This window comes from Ursus americanus, chromosome 11 (genome assembly GCF_024610735.1).
Source record: "Ursus americanus isolate L20-20 chromosome 11, mUrsAme1.1.p, whole genome shotgun sequence".
In the NCBI taxonomy this organism is placed as follows: domain Eukaryota; kingdom Metazoa; phylum Chordata; class Mammalia; order Carnivora; family Ursidae; genus Ursus; species Ursus americanus.
Window position 1 is genome coordinate 68,651,984 of NC_142137.1, and position 23,938 is coordinate 68,675,921.

A 23,938-nucleotide genomic window follows, 5' to 3' on the forward strand; every position below is an offset into this window, starting at 1 on the left:
AAATAGAGCTAGCATATGATCCAGTAATTCCATTTCTGGGTACTTATTAGTAGGAAACAGAAATACTAATTTGAAAAGATATACACACCCCTATGTTTCTTGCAGCATTATTTATAAGAGCCAAGTCATGAAAATGACCTAAGTGTGTATATATATATAATGGGATGCTATTCAGCCATGTAAAAGAATGACGTCTTACCATCTGTGACAACATGGGTGGGCTTAGAGGGTATTACGCTAAGTGAAATAAATCAGAGAAAGACAAATACCGTATGATCTCACTTATACGTGGAATCTAAAACAAACAAAGCTCATAGACACAGGGAACGGATTGGTGGTTGCTGGGGGAGGGGGTGGACAAAATGGGTAAAGGGGTCAAAAGGCACAAACGTCCACTTACAAAATAAGTAATTCCTGAGGATATAATGTATAGCATGGTGACTATAGTTAATAATACTATATTGCATGGGGCACCTGGGTGGCTCAGTCGGTTGGGCATCTGCCTTCAGCTCAGGTCGTGATCCCCAGGGTCCTGGGATCTAGCTCCACATCGGGCTCCCTGCTCAGTGGGGAGCCTGCTCCTCCCAACCCCTCTGCTGCTCCCCCTGCTTGTGCTCTCTCTCTCTCTCAAATAAATAAATAAAATCTTAAAAAAATAATACCATATCATATATTGGAAAGTTGCTAAGAGAATAAATCTTATAAGTTCTATCACAAGAAAAAAATGTTGTAAAATTTTGTGGGGGATATGTGGGTTTTTCCTCCTTCACCCGCTGACTTCTGTTCAGCCTTGTACAGGAAACTTGCAGGTCCCTCTTCAGAGTCATGTGGGGGCATCACTATGGGGGAGAAGGTTGCTCTGAGAGGTGGGGCTTAAAGGAACTCGGGATGGAAGTTTGTGGGAGTGCAATGAAGAGAGGAAACAAGGACAATTCCTCAGTTAAGACCTGACATTAGGAAGGGAAATGTGGTGAGCTCAGCTGCAAAACCCACAGCTCGCAGAGCGCATCCTTTCTGCTGGGACACCATAGGGCGATTTTTCTAGATCACATTCGGCGCACAGGTTCAGCCCGGTCGCCCACACCTCAGGAAGCAGAGTCAGTTCCGCCATGAGCTGAAGCGCCAAGAAGGTAAAGGACTTGGAAACCAGGTCAGAGAAGACAGGGACCATAAATGGCTAGCCTATAGGGGTAAAGTCTGAAAGGACTCTCAGAGTCATATCCAGGTAGTTCGAGAACCGCCCGGTAGAATAGAAATTAATTTTTTGAAGCTCCAAGTGCAGAATTGGGAGCCCTGGGCACACTTGCTGGGAATGTAAATTCTGGCTCAATGAGAAGTCTCTGGAGCGCGAGCTTGGAATTCTATAGTAAAGTGGCTTCCCTGATGGTGAAGTAGGAGTTAGCTGTGACACTGTTCAAGCAGAGGCCGAGTAACCATCCCGGGGGCGCTGCTGTGGGGCTCTGGCCCTGGATAGGCAGCTGAGCCAGGGCCCCTGGTGTTACCTGCCCTCAAACAGCTGACAGCCTACAGGGACAGACAGACAAGTCCCTCAATGTCAAGTGAACAGCTGATCCCGATAAGCAGTAAGACGTGAGGGTTGTAGAGACGTGTGTGCAATGCCACCAGGCAGGGGACAGAGGCCCCACCTGGACAGGCTGATCGAGGCCAGCCTGCAGAGTCCCTCCTCTGGTGACTGCCACATCCCCTCTGCCCCCATGGCTCCTCCCTTCTCATCATGGCACCCCCCTCTCCCCCCCTTCTTCTGTCCTGGCCTTTCATCCTCAGCTTGGCTTTCAGGATTTGGTGTTTTTTCATGATCTACCCCATTCCCTTCCTCTCCTGGCTCTGCTCATTTTCTCTGAGTGATTGCCTTTGTCTCATAGCCACAACAAAGACAGGAATTTTACTTGAATTCCTGATCCTTAAGTTCCACCGCGCCTGGCTATGTGCCCGTTCATGTCCTTTCCGGATCTCCAGCTGGGCATGTCCCAAGCTTGCCTCTTCATCCCGCCTTCCAAACCCACTCCTCCTGTGTTCCTTATCTCTGGAAGGTGCCCCCCGCACATACACACAAGCCTCTGCTCCACCCATGAGTCACCTCCTCTCTCTAAACCTTCACACTCAGTCTCCACCAAGCTCAGTCATTGCTACCTGACGAAACGTGCTTACAGTTTCCTTCTCTTGTCTTAGTTCAGGCCCTGTCCTCTCTTGCAAGGATGCAGGCAGTGGTTCCTTACCTAATCTCTTAGTCCGCACTCTTCCCCCCAAACACCTGTTTTCTGCTCAGCATCGCCAGTGATCTTTTAATGATGCGGTCGCATCATGGAGGTCGTAGATTTGTAAGTAAATTAAATTTGATTCTATTGAGTAAAAATGGCAAGGAGGAGGGCTCCAGAGGTGGTCAGAACTTGGATAATAGGTATGTCTTTTCAATTGTGCTAAAGCATCAGGGAAATAAAACTGTTGAAAGACTTTGAGGCAGGAGAGGAACACGGTGGAACTGGATTTTAGAAATGCAGCATGAGACATGGACTGGAGGAAGGAAGAGCAGATGTCGAAGAGACCAGGAAGGGTCTATTGCAGCAGTGGCTTCAGAGACATAAAGGAGGAAGAATGAATATGGGAAGAGGGTAAGGGTTGCTCTCAGAGTTTGACCGGCTTTTGGAGGAGAGACAGGTTTCCTGGGAAGGGTTGAGATGCTTAATTCTTAGACAAGACGACTATGGGAAGATTAGGTAGAAACGTCCAGAAAGTGGTTTGTTGCAGGGGAGAGGGATTTGCTTGATAACCCAGCATTCCTCTTACTTTATTTCAGGTAACCTCACATTAGAGATTTTTGATAGCTTCTGCTGTTTCCACTGTTTCCTTGGTTCCCTCAGCAGGGGTGACAAACGTATTTCACATGCCCTGGAGACTCTGATTGGCATGGTCTGTCTGGGGTGCCATGTTGGCCTGATCTGGGATTAGGACTGCTGGGATTGATTGGAGATGTCTGCCTTGGGCAGGGATATGGGAAAGTGGTGACACAGTGTCACACTCCATCTTCTCCTACACTAAAATCTCCTCTGAGCAGGGACAGAAAAAGAATACTAATCTTGTCACTCTCTGCCAAGGGCACCACAGTCACTAGAAGTTAATTTAAACATAAATTGGGACACCTGGGCGGCTCAGTCAGTCGAGCGTCCGACTCTTGATTTCAGCTCAGGTGGTGACTTCAGGGTCGTGAGATCCAGCCCCGCATCGGGCTCTGAGCTTAGCAAGGAGTCTGCTTGAGATTCTCTCTCTCTTTCTCTCCCTCTGCCCCTCCTCTACCCCACGTGCACTCTCTCTGTCTCAAAAGTGAATAAATAAATCTTTAATAAAATAAAATAAATACCACATAAATAATGTGAAAAGATGCAAATCTAAAACTTTTAAGCCCAAAGTAAAAGGACATTTGATTTCTAGAAAGGAAGACGGGTTGAAGCTCGTGGGTTTTTATTTTTTTTAATCCCTGAAACATGGACCTGGGTCTTCATGAAAGGAGAGAGTGAGGGACACCTTGGAATTCGGAAGGATGGTGTACATTAGGGGAGGCAGCCTTTTCAGAAAAATGGAAGAGTTCAAGTTACGTCCTTTTTCGTTCTGAATGGACTTACCAGTAATAGAGCAAGAAGCAGACGTTGGGCAGAGTGACAGTGAGCTGCAGCAGTCTCCAGTGAGGCAGCGCATAGGCCACGCCAGCCAGCACCAGGAGCCCGACGGTGAAGGCCACTTGGTAGACAATGCCCACCGTTCTCCGGTAGCTCAACCCGACAAATTCGGTAACTGCGGAGAGAACCCAAATGGTCAATGCCAGTCGCTACGACAATGAGTTGGCTGTCCAACTTCAGGGAAACTAGCATGCCAACCTCAAAAAAGAGGCGAAATTCTAGAATTTTTTAAAACAATTTTCTAAAAATTTTAAACATTCTTTGGGGCCTATTTTGTTATAATTATTGCTGTCACATTAATTAATATAAGATCTTGTAATTCCACATTGGGTGGGGTGAGAGGCCTGCCAGTGTGAGCAAAATGTTTGATTTAGAGAAAAATTTCAAGGGCAAATACAACTGGATTTCAGATACATACAAAAATTTTTGAAGCAATCGGAAGTTGTTTTTATTTTTTTTTTAAATTGCTTTACTTTTTTTTTTTTTTAAGTAATCCAGTTGTTCTTATTTGCAACATTTTGATCTAGAATAGTAAGGCAATGGTAATTTAAGACCTGAATACATGGATCAAACATTGACTTGAGACTGTAGGTGGTTTTTATGTAAATGAACATCTTGATACAACTCGTTCTCTTATGTGAGTTAAATATTCTCTTGGCAATCCTGATAATGTATGTAAAGGGCTTAGAAACCTGGCAGGGGTCTCCATACTGATTGGTCAGCTAGTACTGGCTTGCAAGAACTGAATTTTAAATTTCCAGGAATTTTGCAAGCTGGTTATTAAACCTGTTGCTTTCTTAAAGTCAGTCATGGTGGGAGTATTTACAACTTAGAAATTAGGCAACACCAAAAATCAGGGCTTTTTATTTTCCAAAACCACACCACCGCATGCGGTAAAATAATCAGCTTTCTCCCATTCCATGACTGCATCTGGACAGATGTGTGACGTCTGCAGCGCATGAGTTTAGGGCATAGTCATTTCTATATCACAAACATACTAGAATTTAAGTTCCAGATATTCCACGAGCCACAGACCTTTGGCTTTCAAAGTTTAGTAATCATGTTAAAGACTTCAACTATTTATAAACCATATAGAAATACACCTGAAAAATATTTCTATATATTACTGCAAATGATCAAAAAGCGTTTAAACCAAAGTTAAGCGAAAGTCTGTAAGTGCTCAATAAATAGAAATATTGTGAAGTGTTTGGGGTCACGGATAGAGTCTGGGGGTTGTGGGGCAGAAAGAGGTCAAGCAACAAGGTGTACTCAAGGACATTCAGAGGGACTGGAGAAGAAATTAATGGGCAGAAGGCTGAAATATAAATTTATGCAATTAAATTGTACGTATTTCTACATATCGTGTGTTCTAAAAACCAAATTACTGATTGAATAACTGTACATTAATTAATTCCTTTGCTGCTCACATATAGATTAGGTGTCTACCAGGATAGCAGGTGTAATAGCATCCAGCATCCTTCTTCTGCAGCTCACGGCGTTCCCCCAATTAACTTTACCAGGTACGATTTTAAACACACATATTCTAGCTTTCATGGGTAATGAGGGTTTTATGATGGCGATGGTTTTAATTTCAAAGCATCCATTTCCTTTCATATGGATGCTATTTGAATGTTGTCAAGGGAAAGGAAAGATGGAGTTCATTCCCAAGATCTAATCAGGATGGGGGCGCCTGGGTGGCACAGCGGTTAAGCATCTGCCTTCGGCTCAGGGTGTGATCCCGGCGTTATGGGATCAAGCCCCACATCAGGCTCCTCCGCTATGAGCCTGCTTCTTCCTCTCCCACTCCCCCTGCTTGTGTTCCCCCTCTCACTGGCTGTCTCTATCTCTGTCAGATAAATAAATAAAATCTTAAAAAAAAAAAAAGGATCTAATCAGGGGGCGCCTGGGTGGCACAGCGGTTGAGCGTCTGCCTTCGGCTCAGGGTGTGATCCCGGCGTTATGGGATCAATCCCCACATCAGGCTCCTCCGCTATGAGCCTGCTTCTTCCTTTCCCACTCCCCCTGCTTGTGTTCCCCCTCTCACTGGCTGTCTCTATCTCTGTCAGATAAATAAATAAAATCTTAAAAAAAAAAAAAGATCTAATCAGGATGCTAATTTTTCTTAATATGCCTTTAAAGATGCTATGTTATTAGCATTCAAATATTCTCCTATACTTCCTGGAGCTTCCACGGAACCGGCTGCTCCTGAGTGGGATGGGATGATACTCCTCGGAACTTAGACTCCCCACAGTGCTCATATGCTCCCTTTCCGTGTATATATATTGAGGATAATACTGGTTTCCTAGAATCCTATGCAATGCAGTAAAGTCGCTTATAAATCTGACGTATCTCTCACCACTGCATTTCCATTATGTGTAGGGCCTGGTAGGCTCGACTTTCTCTGCGTGTAACACCCCGGGGTACAGAAACCTTTTTCCTAAAAAGTTGAATTAGAATCTGGACGGCATGATGTTGACCCTCATCTCTGCCTTCGTTGTTTTCTTTAGAGGAAGAACGCAGAATGAGTTGACTGAAAAGATTTTAAAAATCCTTGTGACACAGAAAAGAAAGACTCTCTCAGCATTTTCTTGAAGCTGGGTCCATTTTTGGCACAGCCCCCTCCCGTCTCCAGAGGATTTGGGCAGCAACGTGGCTTTGCTGTCAGCCACAACCACGAGCAGTTCTTACTCAGGATGTAGCCTATTATCCAGCCTGCCTTGCTGACCAGCCCCTGGATCAAGCGGAAAATCAACACCCATGTATAGTTTGGGGAAACAGCCATGAGAACGCCAGACGCAGCATTTATGAGGATTGTAACCAAGAGGCAGAGCTTACGGCCAAACCTGCAAGGAGAGAAACAAAGAGAGAACAGAGAATTAGATTAGATTCATGAAGGTTGTAGAAAATGGCCTGGAAGCTACGGAAATCTTCAGTGGACGTTAGCTCTGAATTATGCAAACTCACAAGGCTCCCTGACTTCAGGTCAGTTTGCTTCAGCACTTTTCCCCAGGGCACTCTGTGAAAATTCTACACACAATGAGCCCCATTCACCCCAGGGCTAGAGAACCTTCTCAGTCCCACGCTGTGGAGGGTACTCAGCTTCCAGGCCACCCAGTGCTGAATGCCCTAGGGGCCCGTCTGGGTCTTCCATCATCGTAGGGGCGGGGGCTTTTGCACCCACAGTCTCAACCAACTGCCCACCCAAGAGAAACTTTTGCTTCAGGAAAAAGAAAATTCAGTGTTTCTTGTGCTCCCCCATGCGTTTTCAACAGGGCTTTAGGACTTTGTGTTATTTGCATGTCTCCGTGGAAATGGACTCTGGTGTCAGCTGCGGAGGGAGGGGGTCTTTGTCATGGAGTACCCCAGCAGGATAGCTTCCACACCTTTGGTCTGAGGGACTGGTGTTTCATCAGCTGAAGGACCTGGACAGTGTCCCAGGACACCGAGGAGGGGAAAACTTAGAGACCTGGTTGAATCTTGGCTTTACCACTTACTATGATGTTGGCCAGTTACTCAACCTTTCTCAATTTCCTCATCTGGTAAAGACCTATCTGACCCAGCTGACAAGAGGATTAAGTGAGATATTACACGTAAAGAGCTAGACACTTGGTCTTCCCCATATCCTCCCTTCTGTTTGTAAGGCAGGCGCCCCGAAAGTTGACTAGGGACAACTTGTTCACATTGTCATCATGTCCCCCTCATTTTGTTCTAAGAGACACCCTAGTTGGCCATTAATGGATATTTTAAAGATTCTTCATAGAAAGCAGTTTTTTATTTAGTCTTTGCTTATCTACTTCAAACTGAAGAGTCACAAGTGTTTTATGGCATTTGCTTTGCACATGCGATGGTGGCTGAACATTTTCTACTAGCCGCTCTGCTTGTAGGCAGCTTTGTTCTAACGATCATTTCTATATTAACTGACCATGTGAAAATAACCCACAACATCAGTAACAATTACTTGGGATGTGAATGTTTTAAATCTGAAATTTAGAGATCAAGCAGTCTCACGAGTAATTAATGCAAACTGATAAACTTCTTAAAATCCTGTTTTGGCCATTCATTTCTTAATTCTCAGTTAATTCTTCCCCACTGTAAACATCCACCCCCTTGGCCTTTTTTTTGAGAGAGAGAAAGAGCAAGAAGGGAAAAGGAGCAAAGGGAGAGAGACAAGCAGACTCTGCACTGAGCACAGAGCCCAACGTGGGGCTCAATCTCACGACCCTGAGATCATGACCCGAGTTGAAATCAAGAGCTGGATGCTTCAACGACTGAGTCACCCAGGCATCCCTACCTCCTGGGCCTTTTATTCAAAGTCTTCCAAAGTGACATCTCAACAAAGTATTTTAGCCTTTCTTCCCATGTTCTCCGGCCAAACCCCTTCCTTTACCCTCGAGAAGTTTATAAACATTTGCTCAGGGGATAGCTCTCTAGCTTCCAAAGCTGACTTGGGCGTACCATACTAGTCATGCTCCTGTAGATGGTTAAAATCCTGTGGCTGATAAGAGAGTATATTTACCATTGCAACTCAAGAGAATGGAAACCTTCAGAAAATCAAATCTATGATGGGGAAGAAAAACTTTAGTGGGGTACATGTTCCACATAAGGACATAATGTTATTACAAAAATATGGTATGGCTGGAAGGCATGTTGGAGACCTGGGATAGTGGTTTGAGACTTCTTCTCCCTGCAACAGAACCACGTAAGTGGTTAAATGGAAAACAAAAAGATAAAACAGGAGAGGGGGGTGAACTCCGGTACTGTTGGCTTCATAAATCTGTTAGCTACTTGCTACTCAGTGTGGCCCAAGCTTATCAGCATCACCTGGGAGGGGTTAGAAACGCAGGCTTGAGCTCGCTCTAGACCAGCTGGATCAGAATCAAAGTTCTAACAAGATCTGTGTGGTTTATATGCACATTAACATTGGGAAGCACTGTTTTCATTTCACAAAGTTTCCTCATTTGCGAATTGGGGATAAGAAAATCATTTTTAAAAGGCTGTTATGATCCTAAATGACATACAACACATCTGGATGCCCAATACAGTGCCTGGCGCATAGCTGGTGGTGGAGAGCTTATTTGGGAAGATTTCACATAGTTGGGTAAGTTTGATAATGACCCACTGAGACTTTGATTCTTCTCTGATCTAGTTCCATCATGAAGTATAGACAGTGGGTGCTGGCTCTTGAGAGTTGATTTTTAGGCTTTTAGAAAATTTGTGAGCTAATTGTTAAACATAGTCATTATTAAAAATTAAATCACACACTTAAGTAATTTATATTAAAAACATGTGTAAGAAATATGCAAAACATTGCTTCCTAATTATTTTACTTGTTTGACCATTATCTATGCTCATGAGATTATTTACCTCCATCTGTTGTATCTGTACAGTGGAATACTGTAAAATGATGCATATTTCTAGCCAACTCTGTGTTCAGTGACTTCACCTTGGTAGCTTGAAATGACCATGGTGGGAATAAGTACACCATGGAAATCAGCAAATGTTATACATCAGGGCTTTATCCCTCAAAAAGCCAGTCATTAAACTTTTACAGGCATGTCACTAAATAACAGAATTATAATTACTGATCAGTGGAGTAACAAATCTGGAATTGGTGAGAGATTACTTTTTCGTGTCAGGTGATACTACAAAAAATTCTTTAGGAGGTTTGAATGATGATATAAATTAGACCTATTATGAAAGGCTTATTTTCAAATTCTGTAATACACGCTCATCCTTCCTTCCTCCTGTCCATTTGCAAACTGACCTTCAGAAAGTTGACATAGTGTAAACCTCCGTATCCTTATTTACAACCTTTTCATAATATCCTTCTGGTTTTCTTCTAAAAGATACCCTAATCAACTGTGGTTCATATTTTCCAGAAGTGTCATAGAAGACAATCTATTTTATTTAATGTTGGTTTAATTTGTAGCATAAAATGAGTTTCCATGAGATTCTTGTACCCTTGTATAAAATCTGAATATTGTCCAGAAATAGGCATTAAGTATGCAAAAATAACTTGCCTTTTCTTTTTCACCTACTGGCTGTTGTCTTATTGCCCACTCTCAACATGCATACCAGAGTAGAACAGAAAAGAAGAGGCAACAACCACCCAAACTTCAGACAATTTAAGAAAAAGAAATGGAGGTTTGGATATCTTTTTTGGGGGAAGAATAATGAGTAATCAGCTTTGCATAGGAGATTTCAACAATAGGAACAAAATAATGAGGTCATCCAAGAAGGTGGATAATTGACTGAGGATTATAAATCAGGAATGCGCTGTCTCCTATAACCGGTCTCCTACTCCTTGAGTGGGATGAGAATAATTAACTCATTTACTTAACCAGCTGTGAAGCTCAGTCACCTATTTGCTCACTTCCATCCTGGCAGCTGTTAGTATCTCCACCTTACAGGGAATGAGGGAACGGAGAGGAGGTGAGGAGCCAACAGTCCAGACACACTGGAGCAAGGCAGACTCCGAACTGCCCCTTGCCGGTAGCTCTCCCGACGTGCGGAGTCATCTCCAAACCACAGACCCCACTTGTGGGGCAAAATAAATAAAAGCCAATGACCTTCCTCTTTACCTCATAAGCCTCCCACACAAAGGAAGAACCTTTGAAGGAAGGCTGAGCAGACAGAGAAGTGGTGTGAAGGACAGAGCTGCCCTGTGGCCCAGTGGCCTCAACTGCCCTGCCCCCCTCCCTCCTGCTGCCACAGCGGGGGGCCTAGGCTGTGAAACTGCAGATGCGCCTAGAAGAGGATAGATTAAGCTATTGTAATTAATCTTTAACTCATGTGCAAGTGTTCCTCCAGCCTGACAGTACAGCATAATCAAAGAAAATATTTGATTTACATTTAATATAACGTTAGCTCACAGGTTTGGGTTTCTTTGAATCACAGATAAAGTTGGGGAGGGCAACCACCATAAAGTGTGTTTGCCATTTATTTCAGAATTAAATATATATTTATATTTTGTAATAAATTATAAATGTATTAAATAAGTTAGATTATATATATTTATTCTATTGATCTATATCACGAGCTCACGGGTGACTGGTTATTAAAGAGAATAACCCTGTCTGAACACTTGAGCATGGTGCCTGGCACACGGACAAGACCCAATAAATAGTATTATGAGTGCTGAAGTATCAACCAAAAAGCAAATTTTTCTGTTCCTTTCCCTTTTGAGGATTCCTAAAAATATCTAATTGGCCATCAACCTGGTAAAGATGCCTGTTATAAGGAACATTCAGCACAGCGAATCTGGGGTTACAGAGTGACGGATAAATAAGACATACAGGCACTGCTGGATTTGTACGACGCACTGAAAACTAGCTCCCTGAAAACACGGGCCACCTGAGAGCACAATTTGCTATACATTCTACATGGAGAGGTCTTCCCTCATCTTTCTCCAGGGACACTGACATTGTGGAAGTGGATATTTACCTTTGTCAGTGTAGATGGACCCAGTTACCCTTTTACCAGATTATATCCTGCGTTCCACACCTATAATTACATCTGGCCCCAGGGACCCAGTTCAGGACTCCTGCAATGCCAAGGGCCAGGCAGGGACACCTGCAGAAGGAGTCTACGCTGGCTCTGGGTATAAGAGAAGCAGGCAGAGGAGGGAGAGCTCAGGGGCCCTGCAGCCTCACAGATGGGGGAATGATGATTGGGAATCACAAAAGAGATCAAGTCATCTATGACTCTCCCTTCTGACCCTAGGCTTCTGGAGAGCTCACAAGGAAAAACTGCTGCCTAAGGTAGAAATATTCCTCTATGGCCCCAGGGAATTGGAAAATATTCACATTGGTCGTGCTGATCAAAGCAGCAGAAGAAATCTCAAATTGTCAAGACAACTGACACGAAGTCAGGAAATCGCGGTCTCTGTGCTCGGGAAAAGGATGCTATTCAAGCAGGGGCAGGTGAACCCCAGCGATTCCCAGACCTGCAGGACTGCTAAACTTCCACCACATTCGCATGGCACCTACCTGTCTGCTAGGTAGCCAATACCCATAGAACCGATAAAAAATCCTACATTCACAGCCGACTGAAACAGGTCCAGCATCCAGGAATTGGCACACACTAGGTTAAACTGCAGAGGGGCAAAAAATTTCCCGGGTCAGGAGAGAAAACAAAATCCTATTAGACACAACTCAGCCCTGGGGAACTCACTGAATAATCCTCACGTTGAACTGATGTGGCTGAATGGCATGGCAATAAACCCACTGTTCTCTTGCTTATATAAATTTTCTTTACACAACCAAAGATTTACCCCACAATCTATCTAGCATTCCCTCTGGAACTATGTCATTAAGCCTAATTCTGTTGTTGGCTAAATCAACTGAAATCAGGTAAGTACTCCATTTACGCCCCATTTTCCCTTTCTTTTTAAATATATATATTTTAAAGATTTTATTTATTTGAGAGAGAGAGAGAGAGAAGGGGGGGCAGAGGAAGAAGCAGACTCCCCACTGAGCAGGGAGCCCAATGCAGGGCTCCATGCAGGGCTCGATCCCAGGACCCTGGGATCATGACCCGAGCGGAAGGCAGATGCTTCACCGACTGAGCCACCTGGGTGCCCCCACTTTCCCTTTCTAACTTTAATACACAGAAGCAAATGGGTGTGTAAATAGGATAGAAATGGTGCCCCGAGGAAATTGGGCTGCTCAGCTTCTCTTTGCTGTCTCTTTAACAGCAGGGCAATCAGGAGTGTCTTTGCTGTTACGTTTGCTCTCATTTGGAACAAGATGCAGTGTTGCAGGAAGGACAGGTGCTGGCCCGGAAGTGAGGGGATCCGATTTCTAGAGTGAACTGCTAACGCTCTCACACTGTGGCCTTGGGCAGGATTGTTCTCTGTTCTGGGCCTCAGCTTCCTCATCTCTGTATGAAGGGATGAGATTAAGCCATGCTGTATAGCCTCTAAAAATTGTACGGTGTTGTATCTCTGACCTGGATCTATGCTTTCATGCAAGTATTAGACGATGGAAGAGAACCCTCTGCCTAAATGTCTGTTCATACGGAGGTCTTCACGTTACCCAGGCGGTCCTTTGAAATTAAGCCAGGCAGGTGGCTTCCTCTGGGTTTTTAGAATAATTGCATCCTCCCGTTTTGCTTTGTCTCCAATAAAAGCAGGTCTTCACTTTTTTTTCTCTATATTTATTAAAACGAGGCTTCATAATTAGACGCTAATGCCGACTGCAATTTTTAATAAAGGAATAGCGTCTTAGCAAAAGCTCCAGCCCCACATGGTTTTATGCAAACGTTTTGAGCAGATCAAAGAGAGAAAAACAGCCATCAAGAGAAAAACATATCCCATCGCATTGAGGCAACGTTCAGGTGAGTTCCATGAGCTCTCAGCTGTCATGCTGCCAGAATGGAGGGCTGCCAGAAAAAAGAGAGGAGGCTTGAAAATTGTCCTTTTCCTGGAATTATTTCCAGGAATTCTGCGATGCTTTTGTCTGTTGCGTACCCCTGAAACTCGTGTGCGCTGGCATCACGAGCGGCAGAATTCGATGAAGTTTAACTACTTCACTCACACTCCAGACAAATAAGAGGCTGCGTGTTTTTGTTGGAAACTAGGATTTTACAAGATCCTTTGAGCCCAAAGAGCATGTCCAGACAGCGTAAGAACCAGGCCTTCCTGGCTTCTTCCTCGAAAAGCTACTCTAGTGGCTTTCTCCTCACCTAAGTCTTACACTCACTTACCTCGGTCACGATGGACGAGCCGGGCGTGTCGTACACCCAGCCGTGCCGACAGGGCCCCAGCGGCAGGTGGCTCCTGTTGGCGGCCAGGCCGGCCAGCGGCTCCACGCAGCCCAGGGCGCTGTGGTTCCAGTCCACCTCGTAGCCGCGGCACTGGCGGGGGAAGGCCTCGCCGGCGGCCCCTGCGCCGGGCACCGTGTAGTTGAGCTCCTCTGCCAGGCTCCAGCCGCATCGCCGGCTCAGCTCGGCCGCCCCGGGGCTCCGGCAGTGGTGATCCGGGGTGAAGCCCAGGAAGACGATGCCCACGTAGATGGGGGCGAAGGCAGCTGAGAGCAGAGCCAAGAGGAAGAACGTCTGTTTCTGGAAGAAGTGAAATTCCCCGACATGCTCTAGAATGTCATCCACAGTGGGCATTATTAGCAGAGGCAGGAGGAGTCCTGATGCTTTCCCTGTGCTGCTACGAGTGTCCCCGAGCCCCGCCGTGGCCAGCTCAGCACAGCTCTTGACCAAGAGTCAAAGGGTGGGAGGGAGTTGACTTCAGCAAGTGACCAGCCTTTGATCCAGACCTTTACTTGCTCGGGCTCATTCCAACCGTGCCCTCCTCCAGGGGATGTGTGTCCTGCTGCTCTCCCGAAGTGCCCCGAGCAAGTAACAGGCCAGATGTTGTGTTCGTTGTAACATCACTCTCCGTGAGTTCGTGCGGCCTCATACCAGCACCACAAACAATCCCTCCCCTGTATCACATGGGGAGAAATTGGAGAGCGTTCCCGTATCGCAGACCTGTTAATCTTTCCCTAGTCAACTCGGTGTCCAGGAAATTAATATATTCCTGTCTCACCCACGCAGCCAACCTCTTCTCTAAGGTGCTATAGGGAACGCACACGCATATGGCTTTGCCGCCCAGCGTAATGTGAATCATGGTCTTGGGTCAGAGCTCTCGTCTGGATTCAAAGCGGTTTGCAAATTTGACCCCTGGCCTCGTTCTATAGACAATAGCGAGTTCACTGGGGATCCATGCTGTGGCTGTTTGTTTTGATTTTTTTTCCTGATTTTAATTCTGCTTTTCAAAGATTTTAAAGAATGCCAATCTGGCATTCTTGCTTCGCGACCCTGAAGTGTCCTTCCCTGGACCCATTTGTGAGAAAGAAGAAAATGTTCACCACATGTACCGGTCAAGTGCAAAGGCAGGCAGGAGTGTCTTTATTCTTCTTTGGTCCTAGATATTTCTGCCGGTGGTCAGGATGGGGTCCCCTTTAGGACGGGGCTGGGTGCATCCGAACACAAGACAAGCAGCCCGTCTTTCCTGGTGTGCGGAAGGATCCTTACTACAGTGGAAGGCTGCCACCTGGAGAAGGTGGCCTGTTGATAGATCTGCAAATTAACATGCCAGCAATTTAATCCAGTTTTCTTCCTTCCTTTTCTGTTGAACAGTCAGTGGGTGGGATAGCCTGGGCCTAAAAGTAGGGGCTTCTAAAGGTGCTCTTCCCTGCTGTAGCTTCGAGCCTCTTATTCTCTTGGAAAAGCAAGAAGCAGGTGCCTGTTGGGCTCCTGTCAACCTCTGTGGCACCTTCCTTGGCTCACAGGGAGTGCTCTGCTTGGTGGCATCAGGCTGGGATGATCTCTGCCCCTGCCGGCCCTGGTTTGCCACTGGCTAAGTGAGTGGGTTCAGATGCTGTAGAACCAAGAGTTTGGGGGAGTATTTCCGGCACAGAGCTCATGGCAATAGAAAACGAAACCAAACCAACAAGAAATGGATCACATTTCTGGTGGTATTGTGACTATCCGAGGCCGGAGGTAGGCTGCGGTGAGATCTCAACTTCTGGAAACACCAGACTTCGGAAAGCTGTGGCTCGTTCTGTGGCCGTGGCAGGTGCCGGGAAGCATTTATGAGAGATGAGGCTGTGGTCCAGCGTGGCCATGAATCTGAGATGCATTCTGGTCCAGGCCTGAGGAGCTCCCCAGATGCAGAGATAGTCTTCAAATAAAATAAAAAATCATGGATAAAATAAAGGGAAGATAAATAAATAGTGCCAACCAGCAAAAAGATACGGCAATGTTAAGAAAAATATACATTTAACTTTTGTTTCCAGAGAAAATGGAGTAGGTGTACTTTCCTTTATTTTTCTCACTGAGTACAACGAAAATCCCCGGATACTATTTATGAAACAATTGTAAGAGACTGAGCAGCAGAAAGAAGGCCGACTGGCCAGGGACCTCTGGGCCCAAAGACACGGTGGTGAGTTTCCTCCCTGGGTTTTCCTTCTGCTTCGTGTAACCCAGACTGGGTGCTGGGGAAGCTGGCAAGCCAGAAATACCAATGGGCGTGGAACTCAGGAGCCCCACCTAACGCCTGCTCTCTCTAGATTCCCAGGAATAAGTTAGAGCTTTTTTATGACCCCTGTGGGCATCTCGTCCCTCTTTTAAGTGTTTTGGTCAGTCTCTTGTTAAGTTCAAATTGTATTTGCCTCCTAGATGTCTCTTAAAATAGTCTTAAAGGAATGTCAGGACTCCATGCAATACAGCATTGTTTTAAAAGTTGCTGTCAGCAATCCTGCAGTGTGATTTAGTCATCTGAACAAGGGTGCGGAGCACCACGGACGTTATTCCCCAGCTGGGAAGAACCAGTAGGCAGCAGCTGTCACCTAGACTAGGCTCCGTCAGATGTACGAAGCCCTCAATGAGATCTTCAACACACACGGCGATGCGACCTTGGACGCTGCCAGCTTCACTGTCCAAGGTTTCTAGTTAATGGAAAAGTTCCATCTTAGATAACACTGGTGTCTGTCCCTGTACAACCTCTATCTACTGGACCTGGTTGTCCCCTCCAGGATGACCAGAACCAGGACTCCTTCTTCTTGGAGGTGATGCCCATCACACGATAGAGGTCTGTACCGTTGCTGTGGCTGACATGGAGAGATTGAGGTGGTCTGTGGTTCCTCTTAGGAGTCAAACGTGGCCAGCTGTGGCTTTGGTCTTAGCATCACGACCTCCACCGCCAGCCTCTTCTCTGACCCCAGGCACCGATGATGGAAACCAGAGGTGGATGGAGCGAGTGCCACTGCCCGTGGCTGAGAGCGTGGCATGGAGGAGGGGGACGAGAGAGCTCCATCTCCAGAGCACGTGTTCTGCTCCTGGCTGTCTTTAAGGTGCTGTGTTCACGTGACTTCTCTCCTGTAATCTGAAGAACACCCCTGTGCGCTGGACGTGAATGCTTCTTTTTCACAGACAAGGACACTGGGGATCAGAGCAGTATAGGAAATTCCTCGGTGTCAGCTAGCCAGTTAAGGATGAGTCAGACCCTGAGGCTAGGGTGCTCCCTTCCTCCGCCTCCCCTCCTTCACCAGAAATGCTGATAGAGTGAGCTCTTAAAAAGCGACCAAGATCCTGACGCTTGACTCCAATCCCAGGAACGCAGAGGTGGTCCTGAGTGCTTCTTACTAGGACATTTTACAAACACTTGCACCCTGGATTTGACTCATTGACATGATCCATTTCAAGACACCAGATCTTCATGCCATGAGCAAGAGAGGGCACCAGGTGAGAGGTAAGATGAGTGCTGTTTGCCAAGGAGAAAGGATGTTGAAATTCACTATGAATTACTTACAGTGAACAACCAGATAAGGAGAAGGTAAGAGCTCAGATCCCTTACAGCAATCGGTTTGTCTGTCATCAACAATTTTCCATTGACTACGAGCACAGGGGCAAAGCCCACAGCATGGCTGCCATAACTTCCATCCTTGGCAGGTGACAGACTAGACTCCTCAGCAAAGCCATAGGCAGTTGAACAACTAGATGAGAGAAACCACAGAGGGGGGTGGGGGGTGTACAATAGAGCTAACTCAGAATTTACAATTTGAATCTGGTCTCTTGTGTACCTATCACTTCCGTTAGGGGGAGGGGGGGTGTTGGTACTTGCATACTCACAAGTGTGATAAGGGGCTAATCTGATCCTATAGTGAATGATCATCTAATCCACATAATCTGATGATTATTGTAATTAATATCGGAAGTATTTCTCAATCTTTATCAGGTTCCTTCTCAATGTAAATAAATATTGTCCCCAGGTTGCTATCTTCTGGAGGCATGGAGGAAGGCTGGTTGTGTCTAGACTAACTTTCTCAGCTCTCCCCACTGGAGGACAGGAACTGGTTCGGGGGGCAGTTAGACTCCTGCCCAGCAACAACCCAGGCATCCGGTCCTTGGAGGATGACAGGGCAGAAGCAGGTGACCCATCAGCAAGGTGGGGGGTCTTTGGTCCCGTGCGATGCAAGATGGCTTTGACACTAGATGTTTGATGCAGTGAAAAAGCAGGAGTGGTCTTGGGTCAGTGCTGCCCCTTGGGTAAGTTGAAGTCTACCTGAGACAGGGATGACTGAAGGCAGATTACTGCACAGTGATGTGTGTTGTGTCTTCTCTATGTGGCTCACAGAAATAATGGCAGGAGCCCGGGCGGCCAGGAGGGGCAAGTCCACGTAGCCTGGACTGTGGTCCAGCCTTGCCCTAGAGCATCCGTGTCATCTGGGCAGCCTCCTAATTTGTAAACGGGCAACTGTACCCATGTCAGAGAGCTAATGAGGAGGAGCACACAGGACTACCCAGCCTATTGGCTCACCCTGGTCTGTAGTCACTCATGAGACCTTCCTCCCCCTCTCCGCCCCTTCTCCCTTCTTTCTCTCCTCCTTGTGCCCCACCTCATCTTGAACTTGCAGTTCCCTGCTGCCCACCTGCATCACTGCCAGCTGGTTAGGCATAGGGTCCTGTGGCCAGGCATAGGGGCATAGGGGCAAAAGATCTGCCTTGACCCAGAACATCCAGGTGGAAAGGACCTCAAAGGACATCAGAATAGCACAGGGCTTACATTCCTCACAGACATCTGTCCCAAATAGTTTCACACAAACTCTTCCTCTGTCAGGTGAGCCTGGTCCATCATTGGATATTACGGATTGCTGGAAAGATGTTCCTCATATTGTATCAGAATTTGTCTTCGAGAATCTTCCACACACTTGGACATTAGTCTCAATTTTGGGGTCAGGTAAGTTAAGTTAAAACTTTCCTACACAGAACTTCAGAGATTTGAAGATGACTTTCCTTGACGTTGGCCTCTTCTCTCTTCTGGAGTAGATTATCCCATTCCCACAGAGCAGGTGTTCAATTCTCCCCACCCCCAGGGACAGCCCTGAAGTGTGCTATAGCTCCTTTCTTCCCCTAATGTGCTACATCCAGGACCCTGCATGCCACTCAGGTAGGGGCTGCCTAGTGTGCTGCACAGCCAGGTGGTTACTTTCCAAGTGGGGATGGGGCCGATGCCGGCAGAGGAGGTCACTCCTCAGTCAGCCCACTGTAGTTACCTTCCTGTTGAGGCTGGCTACAGGAGGGTTGCTGGGAATTCCCTTTGGGCTTCCTTCATCGATGACATCTTTTATTTTGTTTACCTTTATTGGTTTCCTTCCCTACAAAATGAAGGCCCTGTGCTTATTTCTTTTAAGCACGGAAGTCAGAGTCAGATGGGCCTGAGACCAGGAGGCCTTTGCCAGGAGGGCTCCCTTCCTCCCGTAGCACCTTCTCTCTCCCTTTGCATGCTCAGCCTCCACACCCACGCTAGTAGCTGTTGGCATCACAAAAGATCTGGAGCCCCTGCTTTAAAATACAAGACACACACTTGACACTGAATCATGAAAGCAACCCAACAGACTTCACAGACTTAATTCGAAGAGCCACAGGGAAACTCACTTTTCAAAACACCCAGACAGTTAGGTATTCAGTTTCCTTCCTCACAGACAACACTTGTCTTTAAAAATTGTTTTATTTCTTATGTAAAATTAAATACTGAGTGTTGATTTGGCCTTAGGCTTCCAAGTCAGGCTGAACAAGCAGCTTCACGTTTGGGCCTTCAGGATTCAGAGCTCTTTGATCCGGCAGCTCAGGACTCTCACAGCTTTGTTTGCCAAAGCAAACACCTGATTAATATCCAAATACAATTAAAATTTTCATGGATGTTTAACCTCTGCAAAATCCAGGAAAGAGTGAACTTGGTGGGACTGCTTTCTTCAAAGACATAGTGAATCCAGTCGAGATAGAAGGAACACCCTTTAAATGTGACAAGAATGAGAAGAGGCTTTAAGATTTTTATTTCCATAATTCTCCGCTTTTATTTTTTTAAACTTTGGATTAGTGACAAGTTTCCTCCTTGACCAAGTTATTGTTGCTTAAAATCATTTTATCCAGAGCACTGAGGATAACAGCCTTTGTAACCTCTCATTTGTTTATGATGTGGGAATTTGGACACAGATGTATATCCCAGAGTCAAAGGGCATACATAATGCTAATGTCAATTAATCCCAAACCGATTAAAAAAACCCACAACGCTTCTCAGAAACAGATCTTTTAATTCAGAGTGAAGCCGTAAGCTTTGACGCTGGGTCCTGAGGTCAAAGAAATCTGGTTGGAGAGGACAATATAATTAGTTAAGGTGAGGCATACTAGAGTCACGTGGGCCCTTAATCCAATATGACTGATGTCCTCATAAGAAGAGGAGACACAGGGAGAAGGCCACGTGGAGACAGGGGCAGAGACTGGTGCTGCCGTTGCCAGCCAAAGATTGTTAGCTGCCACCAAAAGCTAGAAGAGGCTAGAAGAATTTTCTCTAACAGGCTTCAGAGACAGCACGGCTCTGCTGACACCTTGATTTCAGACTTCTCATCCTTAGGCCTGTAAGGGAGTACATTTCTGTTGGTTTAAGCCACCCCATTTGTGGTACTTTGTTGTATCGGCCCTAGCAAACTCATACAGCTAACAAAGGGGGAGGTATGGAATCCATGTGGCATTTATTCTCGGTCAACTTCGTGTACACAAGGACCTGACTGGCTTCTCAGAAATCTTCTGTACCCTCACAGTTACACTGTTCCTGTTTCCAGTGATGGAGCCCAAACTCTTCCCTCCTTGGCTTGCCCCACTGCTCCCCTTAGTCATCTCTCTGGTTAAAGAATGGAAAGAGACTAGTGGTGCCCAGTGGCCCTAGACCAACACAGATGACATATACGTCAGGGGACTTACTGGGTCATGCCCTCCAATGTCCTCCAGTACCATGCAGGCCTGCTCTGCCCCACTGTCCTCAGTCTTTCTCCTTTACCATCTTCTACCTGACCCCCACTCATACCCCAGAGCATGGAAATGCCCTCCTTCTTCTATTGTACCCAAACCAGTCCTGATGATAAGTTTGAATTTTGTTTAAGGGAAGAACTTCCAACATTGTGTGGAGTGTGGACCATTCTGATATGTATGCTCCATGCTCATCAAAGTATCTACTCTCATAGAAGTAGGTTGTGAGTAAAAAAGCATAGTAATATTTGGGAAAGGCAGCATATCTTATTAGAATGAAACCACAAAAGACTTGAGAATAAGAAAAATAAAAAAACCATAGGATCCATTGACATTTCTTGAAGAACTTAGGTAATTTGTATTTTTTTTAAATATTTTATTTATTTATTTGGGGTGGGGGAGCACAGAAGGAGAGTGAGAAGGAGAAGCAGGCTCCCCACTGAGCAGGAAGCCCAGTGTGGGGCTCAATCCCAGGACCCTGAGATCATGACCTGAGCTGAAGGCAGATGCTTAACCAACTGAGCCACCCAGATGTCCCAAGAACTTACATAATTTGGTGTCAGCAGTGGGAACCTAGTCATACTCATTTTCATTTTCCCTGAACCATTCATCTAACTATTTCATAATGGTAGATTTTGAAAGCAAAAAAAGGTTTTACCAAAGCACTTTTATTCTCCAGCATTTCCCAAGTCTTATTCACAACATTTAAAAAACTTCTCTGTGTATTTTTCACTCTGGTGTTTCAGATGAATTTTGCAATCTTGAATTCACTGAATTCTCCAATGTAAAAAAATTCTACAAATTCATAGATCTAATATGATGACTTTATTGCAAAATTAATGAGAGAGATTTTTAAAAATACATTATCCTTATGTGAGGTCATGTATCTAACCCAAGGGTCATACAGTAAGTGTTCGGTAAATGTTTACTGACCGATTAACTGAATAAAAGCCCAAAGTCCAGAGAGCTTGAGCACAAACACCGGTTGGAGAGCCCATACTAAACATGTGGCTTCTAATATACTATAGCATAGTGGTCTTGCTCTCACACACCTCTTGGTATTAAAACAGCATCTGAAATGGCCAAACATATGCAAGTTATAAAGATTTTGAGAAAAAGGTCTTTATAGAAACATATTTATGAGGGTGAAAGCACAAGTGTAAATAGACATTTTCCAGGACACTGAAGCTACGGCAATGAGGCTGAGGCTACAGTTCATCCTTCATTGCCCATGTCTGTCTTCTTGGATAGGAAAAGAGATTTTAACTTTTAACTGGGAACACGGCCATCCAGAATGCAGACTATACTTACAGCCACTCTTTCAGCTAAGTGTGGCCCCATGATTAAATCTGGCCAATGAGATCAACTAGGAAATGCCAGCTTCTGAGAAGCTTTTGTAAAAGACAACTTGTGACAGATGGGGACTACACTCATGGTTACGAGCACGGAGTAATGTATAGACTTATTGAATCACTATGTTGTATACCTGAACCTAAGATAACATTGTATGTCAGCCATACTTCAATAATAAATAAATAAAAATTCACACATGAAATAAATCTTCCAGAGAAAGAAGAAAGAAAGAAAGAAAGAAAGAAAGAAAGAAAGAAAGAAAGAAGAAAGAAAAGAAAAGAAAAGAAAAGAAAAGAAAAGAAAAAGGAAGGAAGGAAGGAAGGAAGGAAGGAAGGAAGGAAGGAAGGAAGGAAGGAAGGAAGGAAAGAAGAAAAGACAGCTGGTGCATGTCCTCCTTTGCCCCTTTCTTCTTTATCCTTTCTTGTTTCCTCTCCCCACAGCGTTCTGATGCTCTCGCCTCCACTGTGGATCATGAAGTTGAAAGTGAGGGATGCTTGACTGCAAACCACAGGGGACAAATTCATGGTGGCTTCGTGGCATAGAGCCATCCTGTAGGTCCTGCGATGGCATCTTTAGGCTTTTTCGTGAGAAAGTAACATGTCTATTTAAACCCTTGTTATTTGGAATCCTAACAAGGATTGCCGCCTATCATTTAGAAAATTCCAAATGACTCAGCTACTCATTTATTACGTGAATACCAATTCAACAGCCCATAGTCTGAATGGTCATTTGGGAAAAAATTTAAATCAGGTATCAGAGTAATTCATTATAAAGCTTGGGCAATAGAATCAAATTCCACTGGGTTTTGAAGTGATAGAAACGATTTTCTGATGTCCAAATTAGGGATGTGAAAGTCAGGACACAGCTTTGGTGCCAAAAGGAGCCCAGTGAGCATTTTGTGGTACAATGGAACATGTACTGGACGAGAAAAGAATCTGTACTTTGTCTCAGCTGGGCTATAACTCACCCAGTTACTTAATGAGTCTCAATTTCCTTATCCATAAATAGGAGGGAAGGAACCAAATCTCTGGGGATCCTGTAAATGCCATAATTGAAGGACTTTGTGATTTGCTAGTGATAAATCCAGTCTTTAATGTCACGCACAGATAGAGAGCCTCATAACGCTTATTATACTATAGACCTATCAGCACAGCACAAATATATCTAAATATTTCCCTTTTTCTCTCAAACTTCCACTTTAACATAGGTAGAGCCAAGCTGGTTTGGGCAAGGAGTATGGTTCCTAAATCAACAGCTACTCACACCCTCTTCATTTCCTTGGATTATCACCCTACTAATTAAGAGAAAAAATTATCAAGCGTATCACCGATATAATTACTTCCTTCAGAAACTTCGTTGTGTTTTTTTTTTTTTTCTAAGAAAGACAACTTCAAGTGGAAGGCTAGGAAAGATCTGTGGACTTCCAGTTGAAAGGAGAGACGATGGCAATTGATTGAAGTGTTTTGTTTATATTTGAGATTCCCTCAAGATCCGGTCTCAGAGTTTAGGTTTCTTTGATTCAGGAATAGAAAGAAGAGAGAGCCTAAGGTCATAGTTTTCATAGGATTGGAAATAAATTAGGGGACCAGCAAGCCCAATTCATTTACTGAAAACAAGAAAGAAGGAGCACAATGTGAAGTATATAATTGAGATTTGAAAAAAAAAATTAATGTTACCTCTTTTCATATTAATGGATAAAATAATTCATTCTTTAAAGAATTAATTTGTTCTAAAAGCTAAAATTAACAAGCTTGAAAATGAACAGAAACCACCCAAATGCAAAGAAGCAAAGGCTATTATTTCAGCACTTGCTGTAGGAAGGGAGCCAGCCACCATCACTTGTAATTTGGTTCAAAGGCAGGCTGGATGGGAAGTCTTCTTAGGGAAGGGAATGGCTTCTGGCATGCACTACAGGAGGCTGTGGGCACCGGGGAGCTGGAGGCAGCTAACTCGGAGCAGAGCATACAGGTGATGGCTCAGGGCTACATATTTGGCTTTTCTGGGCTGCTCCTAAACTGGAAGGAGAGACAAACATTAGGAAAGCTGTCAATTATCTATTAATCAGGTCCTGGCCATTTAGTTTGATTACTACA

The 23,938-nt window shown here is 45.0% G+C and overlaps 1 protein-coding gene across 2 annotated transcripts in view; it reads right to left on the reverse strand.

Moving 5' to 3' along the window:
- The window catches only part of LOC123797543 (solute carrier family 22 member 2), a 30,334-nt gene extending 16,198 nt beyond the window's left edge, over positions 1 to 14,136 (reverse strand). Inside the window, exons 1-4 of one of the 2 annotated variants that reach the window (XM_045805484.2) lie at positions 13,398 to 14,134; positions 11,681 to 11,784; positions 6,381 to 6,535; positions 3,639 to 3,807 (exon numbers count right to left, since the gene is read on the reverse strand). In XM_045805484.2, the coding sequence (XP_045661440.2) occupies positions 3,639 to 3,807; positions 6,381 to 6,535; positions 11,681 to 11,784; positions 13,398 to 13,808 (839 nt within the window). In that variant the 5' untranslated portion in view covers positions 13,809 to 14,134. Of the gene's footprint in view, positions 1 to 3,638; positions 3,808 to 6,380; positions 6,536 to 11,680; positions 11,785 to 13,397 lie in introns of both variants that reach the window. The other variant, XM_045805483.2, reaches the window with a different exon arrangement.
- Between the last annotated feature and the right edge of the window lie 9,802 nt (positions 14,137 to 23,938).